At 38.5% G+C, this 20,262-nt stretch overlaps 1 protein-coding gene across 2 annotated transcripts in view; it reads right to left on the reverse strand.

Moving 5' to 3' along the window:
- Positions 1-19,765, reverse strand: part of JMY (junction mediating and regulatory protein, p53 cofactor) — a 67,442-nt gene extending 47,677 nt beyond the window's left edge. For both annotated transcript variants that reach the window (XM_012721892.1, XM_004678180.2), the window contains exon 1: positions 18,202-19,765. In XM_012721892.1, coding sequence (XP_012577346.1) covers positions 18,202-19,245 — 1,044 coding nt within the window. In that variant the 5' untranslated portion in view covers positions 19,246-19,765. The remainder of the gene's footprint in view (positions 1-18,201) is intronic.
- Between the last annotated feature and the right edge of the window lie 497 nt (positions 19,766-20,262).

The following is a 20,262-nucleotide window of genomic DNA, read 5'->3' on the forward strand; positions in this document are numbered from 1 at the left end:
CACTCTGTCTCTGGTGAATCCTCTCACCCTCCACATCTCTGGCCTGTACCCCAGTTCTGTATGAATAAATAAATAAATCTTAAAAAAAATTATAAAAAATATATATACCACAAATAAATGAAATTAAAATAAAATAGTCCCTCTGTGCCCAACCCCCCCAAAAAGTTAGCTATTTGAAAAAATAAAATTTACAAACCTGTAGCTAGGTACACTTAAAAAAAAAAAGTAGCAAATTCAAATAAATGTGATTAGAAATAAAAGAGAAGAAATTACAACAGAGACTGCAGAAATTCAGAAAATAACAGCTTATTTATATTTATGTAGTAAATTCAACAACTTAGAGGAAATGAAAAAATTCTCAGAATAATTCCAGTGTGCAGGGCTGAATACGGAAGAAACAGAAAACCCGAACAAATCAATAACAAGCAAAGAAATTGAAACAACAAGCAACTCTCCCCAAAAAAGGAAAGTCTGGGGCCACTTTCAAAGATGAATTAATACCTATTGTGCTCAAACTCTTTCATAAAAATTGAGAGAAAAAATACTTCCAACTAACATCAAAATAAAAAAAAAAACACAAAGGAAAACTACAGCCAATCTTCCTAATGAACACAAATGCTAAAAAATTCAATATATCGTAGAAAACCAAATCCAACAGTGTATTAAAAATATTATAATATCATGACCAAGTGGGATTTATACCAGCAATACAATTAAGGTTCAATGTTGAAAATCAATCAACATAATTCAACATATCAATGAAAAGTAAAGTAAAAACCAAATGATCTTATCAGTAGGTGCTGACAAAAACATTTGATAAGATTCAGTATCTATTTACAAATGAAAACCCTCAGAAAACTGGTCATAAACAGGACAATCTTAACATAATAAAAGCTATTATCATTCTCAAAGGTGAAAAACTGAAAAGGCTTTATGCTCAGATCCAGACACAACAAGGGTACTCATTGCAACCACTACTACTTAATATAGTATCAGAAATCCTAGTTAGAATAATTAGGCAAGATAAAGCTATGAAAGGAATCCAAATTAGAAAAGAACAAGTAAAGCACATGATTTGATAATACATAGAACCCCAAAGACTCCATAAAATAACTAAACTAAAACCAGGTCAGTAAAGTGGAGACTACAATTATCAACACAAAAAATCAGTCGCCTTCCTATATACAAACAATGAACTTGAAGAAAAAATTAAGAGCCATCCATTCACAATCTTACAACAACAACAAAAAAATTTAAATACCTGGAAATAAAATAAATCTAACAAAAAAGGTGAACTATACAAGGAAATGGTAAGATGCTAAAAAAAACAGAAGATGACACAAAGAAATGGAAAGACATTCCCTGCTCATGTACTGAAGAATCAATATTGTCAAAACAGCTATCCTACCCAAACCAACTTACAGGTTGTAAGCAATCTCAACAGAAGTATCAATGACATTTTTCAGGAAAACACTATATATTACTAAAATTCATATGGAAACACAAAAGACCCCAAGTAGCCAAAGCGCTCTTGACTGGAAAGAGGATAATATTGGCATCACACTTCCAGGCCTCAAATTATACTCTAAAGTCATGCTGAATAAAAAAACATGGTACTGAATCAAAATAAAAGCTACACAGACCAATGGAATAGAGTTGAGAGTCTAAAATAAAGCCACCTGTTTGTGGATAACTAACCTATGACAAATGAGTGAAGCATATACACTGGAACAAGGAAAGTCTCTTAAATGGTGCTGGGAAAACTGGACTGCCACATGCAAAAATATGAAATTAGACCACCATCTCACACCATACATGAAAATCAACTCAAAATGGATAAAAGACATGGATGTAAGACCCAAAGCCAGAAAATAGGAAAAAAAAAAAAAAAGAACTAGGCAAAACACTGACATAAACTTCTACAATGAGAAGCATTAATATCTACAATGAGAAGCATTAATAAAAATATTGCTCAACACAGAGTTCAGCAGTAGAGACAAATGAGTCACTGACCTTGAAGATAAATAAAAATATATTATCTAACAGGAAAGAGGGGGAAAAATGAACAAAGCCTCAGAATTCCATGAAAATACTGTAACAGGGTGGTCCCAGGAAAAGGGGAAGTTCCAGGTTCCCTGCCCCACCCACGAGGGTGCAGCTGAGCAGAGAAGAGAAGGAAGGAAGCAGGATGGAGAGCCAGAGGAGATCTGAGGAAGCCACTTGGAGCATAGGGAGATATGTGAAGAAACCGTGTCCTGTGCTGATTGAAACAGATGTGGGTGAGACACCTGTGGGGAGGTTGACAATGGCAGTGTTTATATTGATTTTGCTTGTGGTCTTTTTCCTACAACGCTGGGCGCCAAATCTGTTACAGGGCATGGAGAAGAGGGCACCACCGAAACCCCAAACCTGCCGGTTCTAAATAGGTTCTGCCATTTATCACATCAAGACATAAGAGATTTAATGGAAAGGAACTTGAATACAATGAATATACAATATGGAAAAGACAAAATATAATTTCTGTATCAAATATCTGAAGTTACCCATCCCCTCTTTGGCAAAAGTCAACCCAAAAGGGATTGGCCCAAAGCAAGGCCTGAAAGCCCGCCACAAGCCTAAAGCACCTTCTGTCAGGGACCCATAGAAAAAGGTCACACATGAGCAGACAAATCTGGGAGGAAAAGAGCACAATCAAAATCAGTATAAACACTGCCATAGTCAACTTCCCCACGGGTCTCTCACCCACATGTTTCAACCAGCACAGGGCCAAGAATCAAGCACAGTTTCTTCACATGTCTCCCTCTGTTCCAAGTGGCTTCCTCAGGTCTACTCCTGGCTCTCCATCCTTCCTTCCTTCCTCTCCAGATTCCTTCTCTTCTCTGCTCAGCTGCACCCTCCTTCTGGGTGGAGCAGGGAACCTAGAACTTCCCCTTTTTCTATTACAATACTATTAAAAAAATCTAATATATATATTTAGTTGGAATCCCAGAAAAGGAGAAAAATAGGGTAGCGAAAACATTTCATTTCACAGTCCCTAAGTTTTGGTCATATATGAATTTATATATTCAAGAAGTTCTAATAATGCCAAGATATAAATGGACAGTACCCCAGAACTAGGTTCATCATAGTCCAATTACTGAAAATCAAAGAAAGGAAAAAAAATACGTAACATAAAGGGAAGCAAGTATATCTATGAGTGATGACTTCAAATAAAAAATTATAGGAAAACAGAAAGCAATGAAGTAACATTTTTTAAATCCTTCAAGAAAAAGGCAAACAATTTACTCATCTCAGAATTCTATTCCCAAGAAAATACCCTGAAGGAATAAAGACAAAAAACAAATTTCCAGATAAATGAAAACTAAGAGAACTTATCATCACTAGATTCACATATAAAAATGGGATTTCTTATAGATGCAGAAATCCTCAGCTTAACATTAGCAAATTATATCCAAAAGTATATAAAGAGACCAGTTTTTTTTTTTCCCCAGGTACAGGAGACTGATTTAAAATTTAAAGATCATTTAATGTAATTACATCAACAGGCTACAAGAAAATCATAATATCATCAGATGCAGGGAAAGCATTTGACAAAATCCAATCCTCATTCAATATAAAAACTCATAGCAAACGAGGAATAAAAGGGAACTTCTTCAACCTGATAAAGAACATTAACAATAAGCCTAGAACATCCTATAAAATACGAGAACTAAGATATTTTCCCACTAAAACAAAGAACAAGACAAAAATGTCCCTTCTCTCAACACCCCTATTCTAACATTGTAGTTAAGGTTCTAGTTAACCTAATAGGATAGTGGGGAAAGTATACAAAATTTGAAGAAAGAAACAGGTTATGTTCCCTGAAATAGAGGGTACACTGTAGGGAAGAGCAGGGAGGGCATCATAGTCTAATAAGCAATGATACCATTTATGGAGTAGGAAAAAAAGAATACATCTACTCAATCTGCACTATTTAATTTTTACTTCACGGAGCTCAACTTAACCAAGTAACATCACAGTTACTCAAAGTAATAGAACCAGCAATACCAGCATCACCTGGTAACTTGTTAGAAATACAGAACTTCAGGGCCATTGCAAATAATAGACTCAGAATCTGCACTTTAGTAAGATCAATATGTGATGAGTATTCATTTTAAAGTTTGAGAAGCAGTGCCTCAGTGAACATCTTATTAACACTAATTTAAGACAAATCCCCATAATGTTACACAAATTATATTATTATTAAAGCCCATCACAGAATGATCTTTATTCTTTAGAAGGAAGGTACATCAAGTTGTGACAAAGAGTGACAAAGTTGGTTTGGTCTCATCTCTAGCACCAGGACCTTATCTTTTGTATATAGGATTCATTCAGCAAAGTTGGATGTTTAAAGCCAATGGCCATCAAAATCCCTTTTTTTTTAAAATTATAATTTGTTCTTTTACTCCTACAAAGAGACAATGGAATAATCAAGAAATTTTAGATAAACTGCCTATTAATTTAAAAACTGGCAATTTAGAATTGAACTGAAAATGCAATATAGAGGATTCAGTACACTTGTTATAACATATACAGAAATTAAAGTAAATATAAACAACTAGCAAGGATTTCATTTATAAAAGCAACAAAGAGAAAAATGCCTAGGGATAAACTTAAATCTATTTAGAATCAGGTACATACAATATTAAAAGACAATGTAGGTAACAAAATTTATTCTTACTAAATTAATCTGTAAATTCTATGAATGATAAAGTAGCCTCTTGACATTATTTATGGAATAAGAAAAGGTCAATTTTAAAGTTCAAATGGAAAGATAAGAGGACAAAAGTATTTTTTTTTTTTTTTAAAGATTATTTATTTGTACATACAGAACTGGGGTACAGGCCAGAAGCTCAGGGGCGGCGAGAGGCTTCACCAGAGACAGAGTGGGGAACAGAACAGGCAGATCGATGAAGTACACTGCTGAGGGGAGCAGCGGGCGGGTCAGGAGAGGTCTGCCACGCCATGTGGTCACCTCCAGGGCAGGCGGGAATCAAACTCATGCGGAAGCGGTTTTAGATTCTCAGTGCTGTGCTTTAACCCGCTGCGCCACCAGGGAGGGCCCGAGGACAAAAGTATTTTTATAAAGAAAAATTGTAGAGAGGAGCAGTGGCCTTGTCAGGTATTATAAATACTTTATAGTATCAAGTACAATGGAGGAGTACATAACAAGAGCTGGACCTACTTTAGCCCTTATGCCAAAGTTAACTGGTGTAACAAAGGCAAATAAAATCATAAAAGTAGAAGAAATGAGAATTTTGTATTTGCCTTTGTTTTGTTTTAAATAATCTCATCACACTCTTAAAACATGACTCAAAACCTGAGAGCTATCAAAAAAAGACTAGTAAATTTTGCAGCAAAAATATTTTAAAAAGCCATCAAGATATGACTAAAAGGAAAATATTTGCAACACAGACAACTTCCATATCAAACAACACAAAAAATAGGCAATGGCCATCACAGATAGGCCACAGATTTAACAGATAGGACATCTGAACTAATTGAACACTCACTGATAAGAGAAATATAAAACTCAGTCTTTCATTGATACAATAAAAGGGGTTTTAAAAACTTAAGTCTCTGATGGGGAAAAGGATATATAAACAAAGGGCAACTTTCTTTGGTTTGTAGGAGTGTTAATTGGTACACCCTCCACAGAAAGCAATTTAAGCACAATATGCATTCTCTTTGACCCAAAAATTCCTCTAATAAAGATTTATCCTATAGATGTATTTGCACATAAAGAAAAAGATAACTTGTTTTATAACACCAAAAGATGGGAGTGGGAGGAATATCATGGTATTAAAACAGATACATTCAACTGAACAATTAAAAAGAAAAAACAACCTGTTAAGTGTATATTGGGTAGGGGAGACAAGGATGGAAGAGAAGAAGCCAATATAACGGAGTATGTATTATGCTAATACTTGAGTAAAGGGCATGTAATTACTTTTATATATGACAATGAATCTGCAAGACAAAAGAAACTCTTATGGGTGGCTGCCTCGGAGACAGGGAGTCACAGACAAGGGAATGAGGATGGAAGACGCAAGTGGGGAGATTTACCTTTCACTTACTTCCATCACTGCGCTATCAAATAAACACATATACATCTTTTAAAGGGAAGTTTTATACTGTATTACTTCTCCTGATGTGGCTTACACATCAGAAAAGGAAAATTAAATTATTCCTTTCACCATAACATACAAAGTTTCCCAAAAGATGAGGTATGAGAAATAAAAACATAATACATGCCATCTCTTCACCAATTATTATTCACCAATAGCTAAATCATGTGTTGAATAAAATCTTTTAAATATAACTAAAAAATAAGCAGGATTATGAAATTAACAGCAAGTACCATGCATGATCGATCCTTAATTATAGCATTCTTAAGTCCCAGAAATCAGTTCTAACCAGTGGCAGTGGAACTCACCTCCACCAGTTTACCACCTCAAGGCTGTAGTTTACCAAAAACATAGTAAATATTTATGGAAGGATAAAATAAGAAAACTAAACAAAATAACAACAAAAAAACCCAACAAAACAATTACAGTCTTTTCAATGAATTATAAACTAGCCTTTTAGAGTTTTAAAGGCAGTATTTCTCTCCATGCAAGAAAATCTACACTCTACCTTACCCTTTATCTTTTATTCTACTTGAAAATGAAAATTTTTGAGATTATGATTTTCTATCAAGTTTTAGGAACAGCAAAGTTGTTAAAAGAATGAAGAAAATAAACCAACACAGTAGGAACACCAACATCTTTCACTAATAGTTTCTGCAGTCATTTCAAGTTATCAAATGCCAAAGTTCAATATTAAGACAATCCTCAAACTAATTTTCTTTGAGCTCTTTTCACAGAGACTAAAGTAAATGTAATGCATTAAATGGTTTATATACTATTTTCTGCCAACACAAAAACAGCAAGTCACTATACATTTGATAATTAAATACATCACAATACTTTTCTACAGGTATGTGTGATCAAAACAGTTATTTTATTCAAATATTTACTTATGTAGATATTATTGCCCACATGCCTTTTATTGTCAAAGCTATTATACAGCAACTAAACTTAATACTCTTGAGAGAACACAAGACATCTACCCTAACACTGCTAATTTATTAATTTGTCTTCTTTGCTATAAAGTTTCATGTTTTTCCAACATTAGATTACCTTAAAATCAACTATAGTTTCAATTTGAAAGCTATTTTAATATAAGTAAATAATCTTAAAGGAAATACATATTGAAACATCAAAAGATGCTAAGTGTTAGACATTTTTGTCTAAACAATTTCCTTTAATCCATGATAAAAGAATTCAATTAGCAAAAGAATATAATTACCACCTTGTTTCAATAACATATATTAGCTTTCTATTTTTGCTAACTTAAACTGACCAAATTCAGAAAAAAAAAAGTAATAACTGAGCTGCCATCATTTGCCAGTTTTAAACTAAGTAGTGTGAAAGGTTCTATATTGCACACACAAAAAGAGTATAAAGAAATTGGAAGAGAGTTGGATTATTTAGGATTAAGAATGTTTGTTATGTGTAAGGCAAGCCTGAATTTACAAAGTGAAAGTTTGCTAAATTTGAGAAGACTCATTCACTGGTGGACATAAACCAAATCAAAATACAGATTGATCTTAAGGAGAATACAACATGCCTACAAAGATGATGTCAGAGGGACTCACAGGCAACCAACCAACTTAATATACACATGCTTAACAGGATGCCCAAGAAAGAAGGCAAAGAATGGGGGATTGGAAAATAAAGAACTGAACTATTTTTGCCTCCGAATCTAACACCTCTTATGCAGTTTTAAAGTTATTTTGTTCTACTGATTCATTTAAAAGAAATAACTGTAAGCTATTAACTGAATACTTAGCTCACTAAGTAGACTATTTCTTCCTTTCTCTTCTACCTTCCTTAATTTATTTATTTTTTTTGCCTTCCCTGATCAAAATCTGTTAACCTGTGAGGTCTCAACTATCTAATACCTGAAACAAAACTGCTTATTGCAAAATTTCTCTAAGGCAGATCTTTAACGGAGTCTATAACACAGTTAAAAAAAATGTTTTTCCTGTTTGGAGGTTCCTCAAACTGCTAAACATGGAGCTTCCCTATGACCCAGCAATACCACTCCTAGGTATCTACCCAAAAGACACAAAAACACTGATTGAAAAAGATACTTGTACCCCCATGTTTATTGCTGCTTTATTTACAATTGGAAAAACATGGAAGCAGCCCAAATGCCCAAAAGTAGATGACTGGATTAGAAAGATGTGGTACATATATACAATGGAACATTACTCAGCAATCAAAAAAGAGAAACACATGTCTTTTGCAGCAACTTGGATGGAGCTGGAAAAGATCATGCTTAATGAGATAAGCCAGAAAGAGAAAGAAAAATACCGGATGGTTTCACTCATAGCAGGAGTATAATGGACCAGACGAGAAAATAACAAAAATAATGAACAACCATATACCAGAGACATTCTGTGGGGGTGGAGTGGGAAATGCACGGGACTATGGTGGTGGCACAGGGGTGAATTGGTGATGGTAAACCCGTGGGGATTACAATTGAGATGAAAAAAAAAATGTGCAAAATGATGTAAAAATAAACTTTTTAATAAAAAAATGTATGTAAGACCTAAAAAAAAATTTACAAGATTACTGTTAATAAATATTTTACAATAGATTAAAAAAATGTTTTTCAAAATTCCTTAAAATCACTGCAATAGAGAAAACTGTGACAACAACTCTATGTGACTTACCCCTTTCACTCATACTGTTCATCTTGGTTTCTAACTCACTCACCAATAACAAACACTAGAGGAAAGAGAAAGAAGATACCTCCTGTGCCTACAGGATGGATTTGCAGAGTTAGTTCTAGGGTCATCTCTCTGACTATAGAATTACAGGGTTTCTACTATACTTAAAGATCTTTAAAGTCCTGACTGAAATTTAGCATCTGTATACCTTTTTTTTTTCTGTATACCCTTTTGTGCAATTTTATAATTTCCTTCCCTTTTATAATATGTCAAAAACAAAATGAAAATTTTTATTTTTTTCTTAATTAGGGAGATAATTAACCTAATAAACTTTACAAATACCATCTCCACCATTAAATAAATTATTATTTAGACATGCAAATAATTATCAACTTGCAAAAATAGCAAAAGAACTAGCACTGAGGTACTTAGATGAAATTACAGCAATGAAATTATCTATAGTTGTGTGAACTTCTAGTTATGTGGGGTATACTTCCTAAAGCAACAAGAAAGGACTGATGCCTGATGCAGTACCCCTTTTCCACATTCACAAAGAACAACCCTACTCCATTCCTGTTTTGTTAAACTGTAACAATCTCAAAAGTAAATTCAACTACTATGCCACATTAGAGAAAAAGAACCAGAGAGGATCAGTAACTTGTACAAAGATATCTGGTGAAAGGTAGAAGGTGTGACTCTATAGTACTCTAATTCAAACTCTCAGCCACTGTTTTTTAATATCCTTCACTCCTAGTTAGTCTATTACCTTCCATTTCAAGGAAGATACCAGTTTTTTTTTTGAGTAAAGGAAAACTGAAAATACAGTGAAGTATTTCATGGAACAAAAAAGGAAAATCTGAAAGAAAAAGTGGGGGAGTAGTATAGTCTGCCTGACATGGATTCTGCCATCCACCACATAAAGAGGAACACTTACAGTACAGAAGACCTCAACAGAAAAGAACTTTAATACAATTAGTGTGCAAACGACAGAAGAGAAAGAATATAGTTAAAATAGTTTCCCCATGAAACAGCCTAGCACCCCATGAAACAACCAGTCACTTGTGGGTTAATGCCTAGCCAAACAGGGCTGGCCCAAAGTGTAGACAATAAGTCCTGAAAGTTTGCCACAAGTCTAAGATACCTTCTGGTGGGGGCAATCAGAAGAAAGGGACAAGGAGCCAGGCAAGTCTAGAAGGAAAAGAGCAAAGTTAAAATACAAGTCACGAGAATGGCTGCCATTGTCAGCCTCCTCATGGTGTTTCACCCACATCTCTGCCTCTTTCAAGTATCTCCTTCCATGTCCCCTAAGTCCTTGGTACAAGTCCAAGGTTGAAGAGCAAGCCCATCTGCTTCTTCCTGTCACTCTGTTCCAAGTGAGTATTACATTCTCCTCTTAGTCTTTTTTTTTTTTTTCCAGCTCCTTATTAGTTTCTCCTGGGTGCTCAGCACCACCCTTCAATAGGTGGGGCAAGGAACATGGAATTTCCCCTTTCTGTAGGCATTACAATGTCATACTATACTAAAGTTAACTGTCATATTATTCTAAAGTTAACTCTCTTTTCTCTTGTCCTTCATTTTTATAACCCTATTTGTCATAATCTTTTCATTTTCATTTAGCAAACCCAACACCAGAATTCATATCTCCCAGGAAGCAGGATTTCCAAATAAAAATAAAGCAAGGTTAAATGTTTTTCTCCCTTAGCCCAGTCCCCCCAAAAGTAGCCATTAAGTTTAGTTAGGAAGGTAAGGGGGATACAATAGTAACTATTCAATGTTGGGGAATATTTTAAGTGGGAATAAATTGGAATAAACTGCAGGAGGGAATAGGGAGTTCAGGTCTTATTCCCTTCTTCTGGGACGAGAGAGGAGAAACTATCAGGGAATGTTTTCGGGAGGAACAAATTCTCTTTAAAATATATCTGTGAAAACTTAAAAGATTAATATTAGTAAGAGCTAACATTTACCAAGTGTTTCCTAGGCACCTGGTACTTTTTTATGTATACGTTACACAGTATGTGTTTAATACCCCTATGACCCAGGAGTATTGACAAAGAAATTAAGGCACTGAGAGAATTAGGTAACTTGCCCAAATTCACAAATTTGTAAGTAGAGGAACCAGGACTCAAATATACTTGAGCCTCTCTCTTAACTCCTATCTTCATCCTAAGAGGATGTATTTAAAGCGCTCTGAGTAGTGCTCAGAGAGTAGTGCTCTGAGTATTGCTCATTAAGCACTCAATAAAGATTTACTGTGACTATTAAAAACTAGAACAGTAATACTTTTTAACTTAGGTCACTCCAGTTCTGGCCCTATTAATGTTTAAAAAAAAAAAAAGGACAGAGACTCATCTAGGTAGGGTATTTTTTTTTTTAAGATTTTTTTTTTTAATGTATACAGAACTGGGGTACAGGCCAGAGGTACAGGGGCGGTGAGAGGATTCACCAGAGAACAGATCAGGGAGCAGAAAAGGCAGCTCAATTAAACACTGCTGAGGGGAACAGTGGGCTGGTCAGGAGAGGTCTGCCACGCCATCTGGGTCACCTCCAGGGTGGGGATTGAACTCATGCTGAAGCAGCTTTAGCTTCTTAGTGCTATGCTTTCACCCGCTGCGCCACCAGGGAGGGCCCTATGTAGGGTAATTTATCCAAATTCACAAATCTGTAAGTTGAGGAAGAAACCACTGGAGAAAAATTGTAGTAATTAAACATTCATTTTATAGTGTAACTTTAGCAAGTTATCGAAAATAACTAAGAAAGCTAGTCGAGGCTAAAAAACGGAAAAGTACAGAAAAACTTAAAATAGAAATAATGGGGAAAAATTGAGGATAAGAAAGCAACACAAAAAAGAGAGGAAAAGTACTTGACTTGTTCTAATGCCCTCTGCACCCAAAAATGAATTAGAGCTCTAGCAACATTAAAAGTGCTGTTACTCATACAGTTACTTTACTGCAGGGAGACAGAAGCCTGTACATTAGCATATATAACAAATGCTCAGGACCCTCCTCTACCCTTGCTATATACTTTGTAAACGACACTGGACCCTTAAAAAATGAAGCTGTAATTTCACTTTACAAACGGGAAACAAAGAAGATAGATAAATGATAGCTAAAGGTAAGCAACTAGTATCAGAATTAGGACAAAAACAGATTTTCCTGAGTCACATTCATAAATTTTCTTTCCACTAAGCACTATAGTAAGGCAATTCTTAACAAGTACCCTGCCTCATCTAATTCCTAGAAACAGATTACTTAATTTACAAATTTATTTAAAATTTCTTTAAAAAAAACCACCATTCTTGTTTATCACTGCATTATCCCTGTGCCTGCACTACTTGAATGCATAAACCTTCGTTGAAAATAAACAAAGCCCTAAGCCATCACCCTCAAACTTTCAAGTAACAAATAAAAACCTACACCACCAAAGACTTTATATCTTTATCCTAAATATGATTCTTCTCTATAAAATATCTACCTCATTATACCTATTTTTATTTCACAGCCTACTTTATAAAAACTTCAGTGCAGCCTGAAAAGACTGTTATTCAATTACAACCACATATAACTTAAAATTCAAGGGCAAGAATAAAAAGGCAATTACCCACATTTAAGAAAACAACTCATAAAAATTTCTAGGGTTTTGCTCAAGAATCCTTCTCTGTCCTTGTGCAATTTAATTCCTCTGTCAGCAACCAAGAGAACTGCGCATGTTCAGAGGGTGTAGATCCTGGTCTATTAAAGAATGAAAAAGGCCATGGAAAACAATACAAAAAAAACAAAAACAAAAAACAAGTATACATTTATGCTACAATGGAAAACCACCTTGTGCCTTCAAGTCCTACTTACAACAATATCAATAAAATATCAGATAAAACAGGAATTGAGAGTAGTAAGAACCTGATTAACATGATGATTTGAGGAGTGACGATTGCTAATTCAAATGGTTATGATTGACAAACCAAACCATTCACTACTTTCACCTTTTAATACACATGCATGCACATGTGATATTAAATGACAGAGAAACCACCACAAAAATTGGTTATCATCAAGGTTGTCATGATGCCACTAGTCTCCATGTGTCTCCCTTATGTAAGCACTAACGTAAAAGCATACATTAATCTTTTTCTGTACTTAACCTTTTTTCAGTGATATGAAAAATGGCAGTAAGTTTACCTGAACATAGAAGAAATGATTATTATCTAAGTCATTTTCTTTTTTAACTTTTTAAGATTTATTTATTCATACAGAAATGGGGCACAAGCCAGAGGTGCAGGGGCCGTGAGAGGCTTCACCAGAGCCAGAGTGGGAAGCAGAACAGGCAGATCAACCAAGTACATTGCTGAAGGTCAAGAGAGGTCTGTCATGCCATGTGGTCACTTCTGGGGCTGGGGATGCACTGAAGCTGGGGATCGAACTCGAACTGAAGCAGCTGCAGCCAGCTTGCAGTGTTGAGTCCTAACCTGTTGTGCCGCCAGGGAAGGCCCCTAAGTCATTATTTTAACATTCTGACTTTCAAGTCTTTCATCATAATTTTCAAGAATCTCACAAAATACACTTCGCTTTATTATTCCTAAATTGTGTCTATACTAAAACAGCAGTCTGCATTTTTTTTTCAGATTTATTTATGCATATAGAACCGAGGTACAGGTGAGAGGTGCAGGGGTGGTGAGAGCATTCACCAGAGACAGAGTGGGGAGCAGAATAGACAGATCTATGAAGTACACTGCTGAGGGAAGCAGTGGGGGGGCCAGGACAGGTCTGCTGTGCCATGTGGATCACCTCCAGGGTGGGGATCTAACTCTCACTGAAGCAGCTGCCACCAGCTTCTTAGTGGTATATGCTCCAACCCTCTGCACCACCAGGGAGGTCCCAAACACTAGGTAGGACACTTTGGCTACTACATGCCTTATATGGCTATTTTTGAAAACACATGCTGCTCTCAAAACACTTTTAAATTGGAAAGAAGTTAGAATTGTGCAGTTTTACACATACAATGAATTCCAAGGTGAACAGATTTCAGATCTTAATCAAGCCTACCGTCATAGTTAAGATTTACTCTTTAAAGCACCACAATAATCATCTCAAGAATAATTGTCTTTATACAGAAACCATTACTTACAAATCTCAGGTCATTATAGGTAAGGTACAATACTGACCACCCATCTACACACAATTCTAGCTCTGACCAACAAGCAAGGCTACTGCTGAAACCATTCCAGTAGGATTTGGTGGCACTAAATTCATTCAGGGATTGTGTGTCCACTGTATAAATAGACTTCTTACAGTAAATCCTAAAAAATCCGAGACAAACCTACCATATAATCAACTTCACGTTTCATTTGCACTCAAGATTGAGGTCCTAAGTAGTATAGAACCTTCCATTTTTTTGTCATCTAAAAGTAATTTCTCATTAGTATCATACAAGTTATTGCTCTTCTCAGTATTTCCTGTCAGTTGATGGAATTTGTGAACAATAATGTTTAGCAGAAAATTCAAGGTTTAATTCTTTAAAAGACAAAGAAATAAAGAATACTTCTTATAAAACCATTTAAAATCCTACATGTATTAAAAAAGCAGCTTCCCCTCCCCCCCCAGTATGCCCTAAGATTACAATAATTTATGATTTCAGCCTCTTTTTGAAGAACATCTTTAGGAGTTTGACAAAAGCCTTTCTCTCCCAAAAAACAAACATGTCTGTCCATATAAAACTTTTAATGCTACTTAAGGTAGCCCATTAAAGGTGAATCCCTTTATGAGGGATTCACCAATGTCAAGTAAGATTCTTTATCTAGGAAGCTATTTTCAGTTTTAAAAGATTTTCTACCTAGTAGCATGATCACTTGAAGAATTTATCAGTTTATAAAATTCTGGTTACCCACAATTTTATATTAAAAGAAAACGTCTTCCAGATACTTTAAATTTTTGCAATATTGAAAAAACTCTGGTATTGGTTGTCCACAAATACTAACAGCATTCACAGAATGTGTGGTTCTAAACTAGAGGTGGCAAAGAAAAGAATTCCAAAATAATGTCAAGGCCAGTGACCTTGAAAAATTTACAATCTAGTTGTACAGTCTGTTCTATTAAAAACAAAACAAAACAAAACAGAAACCTCCTTTCAACAATTTACTGATCATTTTGAACAAAAACGGTAGTCTTTAAGCTGAAACCTTTAAACGGAAAGGAAAAGGAATACTATGGGGAAAAAAGGACCACAAAATAGAGAAATTAAAGAAGAAAAAAAGAACCTAAAATTTTCTAAGGAACATGTACTAAGAATGTGTTTGATTGGCCAGATTACCTAGCTTGAAAACCTATAGGCAGTTCCACAAGTGAAGTCAATACAAAAATTTTACAACTTCGATAAAGATTTTACTTAAATAAAAGCTACTCTGAACTAGTAAGAAAGCAAAAAATTTACTGGGGAACAAAAACACATGACTGGTATGCTATCCATTCCCACTATCCTGCCCGTGGCAGACATCAATGATTAATCACACCACCCTTTCCTTCCACTGAGTCCTAATTTCTTTCAACATAATTGTCCAGTAGAAATCATGGTGGGCACTAAAACTGAACCTATTTGCCTACCCTTGATAGCTTTTTAATGTTGTTCAACTAAATGAAATGACAAAAATTTATTTGATATTCAGTGAGTTTTTAATAAACTTCTGAACTGTTTCCCCAAACACAAAGATCCTTTAAAAGGCTTAAATTTTTTCTCTGTTAAAGAGAATAAAACATAGTTAATATAAACTTTATTAGAAAAAAACTTTATAAAAAATTAACCATCAAAAGAGTTGTAGAAAACTGTAACTAGCTACATTTTTCAGTAGCCCTTATTTCTGACCCAATTTGAGTTATAAAAACCAGAAAATTTATTTTTTCTGAGTACCAGTACAATTAAAAACCAGACTTAGTTAGGCACTTAGTACAGCAGGTAAAGCACAGCACTAAGAAGCTAAAGCCACTTCAGCATGAGTTTGATCCCTGCCTGCCCAAGAGGTGATCCAAATGGCACTGCAGACCTCTCCTGACCCACTCCCTGGGCTCCCCAAAGCATTGTACTTCATTGATCTGCCTGTTCTGCTTCCCACTCTGTCTCTGGTGAATCCTCTCAGCACCCCTGCACCTCTGGCCTGTGCCCCTGTTCTGTATACACAAATAAATATATCTTTAAAAAAACAAAACAAAAACAAAAACCCAGACATAACCACATCATTTAAGGGTTAAAAAAGTAAAGACTTTTAAATACCTAATATAGCATGTATCTATAAATCAAGTAAGAGAAGAAAGTATTGACTTTGTCCTTGCAGCTTAAAAGAAATTCATAGGTCAACATTTATTTAAAAAACTCTAAAGAAAATATATATCACTATTTAGGAGCTCTGTCATTTCCTTTTAAAAAGAATCTAAAATAGAACATTCCCAACAGCTAGATGCTAGAAATTGAAATAAAACATACCCCTGGAACTTAAGGTGGGAGACTGTTACCATAAAAATAAACAGGAAGAGGGCCCTCCCTGGTGGCTCAGCGGGTTAAAGTGCAGCACTAAGAAGCTAAAGCCACTTCTACAGGAGTTTGATTCCCACCTGCCCCGGAGGTGACCACATGGCTTAGCAGACCTCTCCTGACCCGCGTTGCTCCCCTCAGCAGTGTACTTCGTTATCTGCCTGTTCTGCTCCCCACTCTGTCTCTGGTGAAGTCTCTCACCGCCCCTAAGCCTCTGGCCTGTACCCCAGTTCCGTATGCACAAATAAATAAATCTTAAAAATAAATAAATAAAAAATAAACAGGAAGAGCTGGGCTCAGTAAGTTGTAAGAAAGCACTGTGAGAAAAGTGAGAATTATTTTCTAAATCCTTACATCTAGCAAAGAGAAATAATAATATTCTTAAAAAAAAAAAAAAGACATGGCACTCCAGGTTCCTAGCCTTAGTAAACAAAATTAAAGCAAGGTTAACATTGGACACACAGTATCAAGAACTCTATCACAAACAGGCATTTCCCCTCTCCAACTTTAACCTTAATTTGTAGTAATGCTGAAAATAATAAATGTTTTGAGAAAGTATCTGTTAGTGTCCATTTGGGTAAATAAGTGTATTGTAAAGTCCTTTTTCAGTAAAGTTCTTTCAGCAGCAGTTTGTTAAGTAGGCATGACCTCAAATTTTCCACATTGTAGAGCTCCCTTTGTATACCCATTCTGAATTTCACTCACATTATTTCCTGTTATTTTTAAGGATTATAGTTTGAAAGAGCAATTACACTCTTTTTTCCTCCTAAAATATAAAAGTGTAATAAACATTCCTGCCCAGAACCATTTTTCTACCAAAAACAGGAGTGAAACATGAATCATCTATGAAGACTAGAGATATTCCCTAGAGTATGCAGATATCTAAAAATACACTTACATCCAGTTGTCTGTAGATGCTTTTTCATTTGGGCAGACCATTCATTTGGAGAAAAATGCATTTAAAATTTAAGTTTATTATGTTAATTGAAATAAGCCGGATAGGAAAACACTACATGATCTCACTTCTATGTGGAATCTTAAAAAAGAAAAACTCATAGATAAAGAGATCAGATTTGAGGTTGCCAGAGAGGAGGGTGGAAGGGGGAATTGGAAACTGGAGGGCAGTAATCAGAAATATAAACTTCCAGTTGTAAGTACTTAGGAATTTAATGTACAACATCCTGCATGATGTCATAGGTAAGTTGTGGAGAGGGTAGATCCTAAAAATTTTTTATTACAGGAAAACACATTTTTTGGTCTCTGTATAAGATGATGAATGTCAACAGCACCTACTGTGGTAATCAATTCACAATATATGTAAATCAAAGCAGCGTGCTGTATGCTTTGAACTTACACAGCATGTATGTCGATTATTTCTCAATAAAACTGGGGGCGGGGAGAATGTCCCTCTTGCTAAAACATATATGGAGATAAAAACAGATCATCTTTGTTCTACGTAAGGTAAAATACTTTGAATAAATGAACATGACCAGGAAAAAAACGGTCAAAATCTGGCTAGTAATTGCTGGAAAGTGCTTTTTGGGGCAAGAAGATGCACCTATTAAGTTTATAGTTACTGGACACTCCCCCCGCCCCGCCCCCCCCCAGCGGCTTTACTCTTATTACCTGTACTTAGTAAAACAGAGCACTATTATATACAACTATCTCGTGGGGGAGGGGAAATCTAAACACTAACCAAAAGTACTTCTTAAGGCCAATTAAAGAAAGCCATGGCTTTCTTACTACTCAAAAGTGCGGGGATAGACAGGTCCCTTTCCCTTGGAAAAACAAGTGTCACAAAAGCTCAAAGGCTCCATCCAGCCTTCGATAAGGAGCAAAAGCGATGACTGAAGCCCACACTAGGATCTCACCTCCTGGATGCGTTTCCTGGCCCGCTGAAGTACTTCTTCGTAGCCCTTCTGTCGCAGCTCGCTAAGACTTTCGTAATACTCCTCGGGGTCGTCAGTCTCGGTGAAAAGTACCTGGGAGAGGATCTTCCAGCCGCAGGTGTCCAGGCCGTGGCCCAGGTAGACCTGGAGCTGGTAACACAGAGTGTCGATCTCCTGCTCCGTCATCTCCGGGGCGCCCCCAAACAACACGGTCCACATGCCCGAGGGCTCCTCGGGGAACACCGGCAGGCACGGTTCCAGCTGCGAGTTCACCGAGCACAGCTGCTGGTGCACAGCGCGCAGATCCTGGAAGGAGAAGAGTCCGGCCCAGCTGCACTCCTCCGCCGGGGATTCCAGCTCCGTGGCAGGCGGAGGCTGCTCCGCGTCAGGGAGAGCCGGGGCTGCCGGAGCCGCCGCTTCATCCTTCACCAATTCCAGCACCTCGATCTCTTCCGAGAGCGCTCCGCAGGCGCTCACTACCCGCACCGAGGACACCGGGGCCTCCTCCCGGGGTGCCGGTGGGGCAGCTGCAGCGGTGGCCCCCGCCACATCTTTGCCCTCAGCTCCTTTCCGGACCGGGCTGGACTTGGCCCGCCCAGGGCTCCGAAGAGGACTCTCCGCCCCTTTACTGACCGGACTCCTCAGCAGCGGGTCCCCCCTAAGGCAGCGCGTGCTCCGCGGAGAGCCGCCTTCCGCCCAGGCCGGGCTCCTCCGGGGCCCGGGACTCCTCCCCAGAGTCGAAGAGGCAGTGGCCTCGGACCGGCCCTTGGCCGCCGGGCTGCCCGGCCCGCGGGTCCCTTCCGACGCGGGTGCGCCGGGCTCAGTGCTCCCTCGTGCCCCCGCCTGCTCCCGGGAGCCACTCCTCTGACGCTGGGCCGTCCGATTGTGGCAGGTTATTGCAAACTTGCCCTCGATCTCGTTCCAGGCCACAATAAAGACGAACTTGTGCTTCTCGCGTTCGTCGAACACATGGGGCCGCACGGCGACCCAGTCCGACTCGAGCGTCTCTTCTAGCGCGAACGACATGGTGGCTCTGGCTCCAGGCCGCGGGGGAGGCGCCGCTGGCCTGCCCGCCCGAGACTCACCGGCTGGCTGCGCCGCGCCCCCTGCTCACCGTTGCCGGGCGCCTTCAGCCATTTTAGCGCACCCGCGGGCTCTCCCTGCTCGCTCGCCTGCCCCTCGGCACACAGATCCGCCGCGCTCCTTTGTGCGCGGCTCGCGTGAAAGACAATACGTGTCCCCGAAGCAGGTAGTTCACATGGTCACGTGCGGCCCGATCTGTTTACAAGCCTCGCGCTGCGGCAGCGCCTCGCGCCCGCCCCGGCCGCCCCTCGCGCGAGGCCGCGGTGTTGCGTCTGCGGCGCTCCGGAGGTAGAGCACGGATCTTGCCGGGCAGGGCAGGCGGATAGACGATCTAGGTCGGCGGTGCGTTGGGCAGACGCCGCTCGCGGCAGCCAATCTCCCGCCCCTCCTCTTTCCGACAGTCCGCAGCCAGCCAGACTGACGGACTCGTCTCCTAAACTCTAAGCCTCAGTATCGCCACAATGTTGCCATTCAGCTGCTGACGTCGGCGGCTCCACGAGGGACGTAAACATGGGCACGTGCCGCACGCTGCTGACGCGGCGGCGGCGGCGGCGGCGGCGGCGGCGGCGGCGCGCACACCCCGCCCGCGCGCGCTGGCACCGCCCCTCAGCGTCCCCCACCCCCTCTCAGCCGAGTCTCCTCCTCCCCCCCGGGGCTGGAGCCGGCATCTCGCTGACCCCGCGGGTGGTGAGAGTGACAGGTGTGTCCTACGGGGCTGGGGACGTCGGAGCCCTGCGGAAAGAGGAACAGAGGCAGAGGAAGTGAGCCTTTTCGAACTCCAGTGATTTAAAGTAACCCGCAAAGGTAAATTTGCCTCCATCACTCAGGTAGTCAGAATGGTAGCTTGTGCGCTTAGAAAAAAATGTCAAGGAAAATTACGAGAACTTCCTGACAAAGTTTATTGGCATCCCTGAGATTTTTGGATTCTCTTCTAACACGCTAGACACACAGTTTAACATA

This window comes from Condylura cristata, unplaced genomic scaffold (genome assembly GCF_000260355.1).
Source record: "Condylura cristata isolate star-nosed mole 26May11 unplaced genomic scaffold, ConCri1.0 scaffold00007, whole genome shotgun sequence".
NCBI lineage: Eukaryota > Metazoa > Chordata > Mammalia > Eulipotyphla > Talpidae > Condylura > Condylura cristata.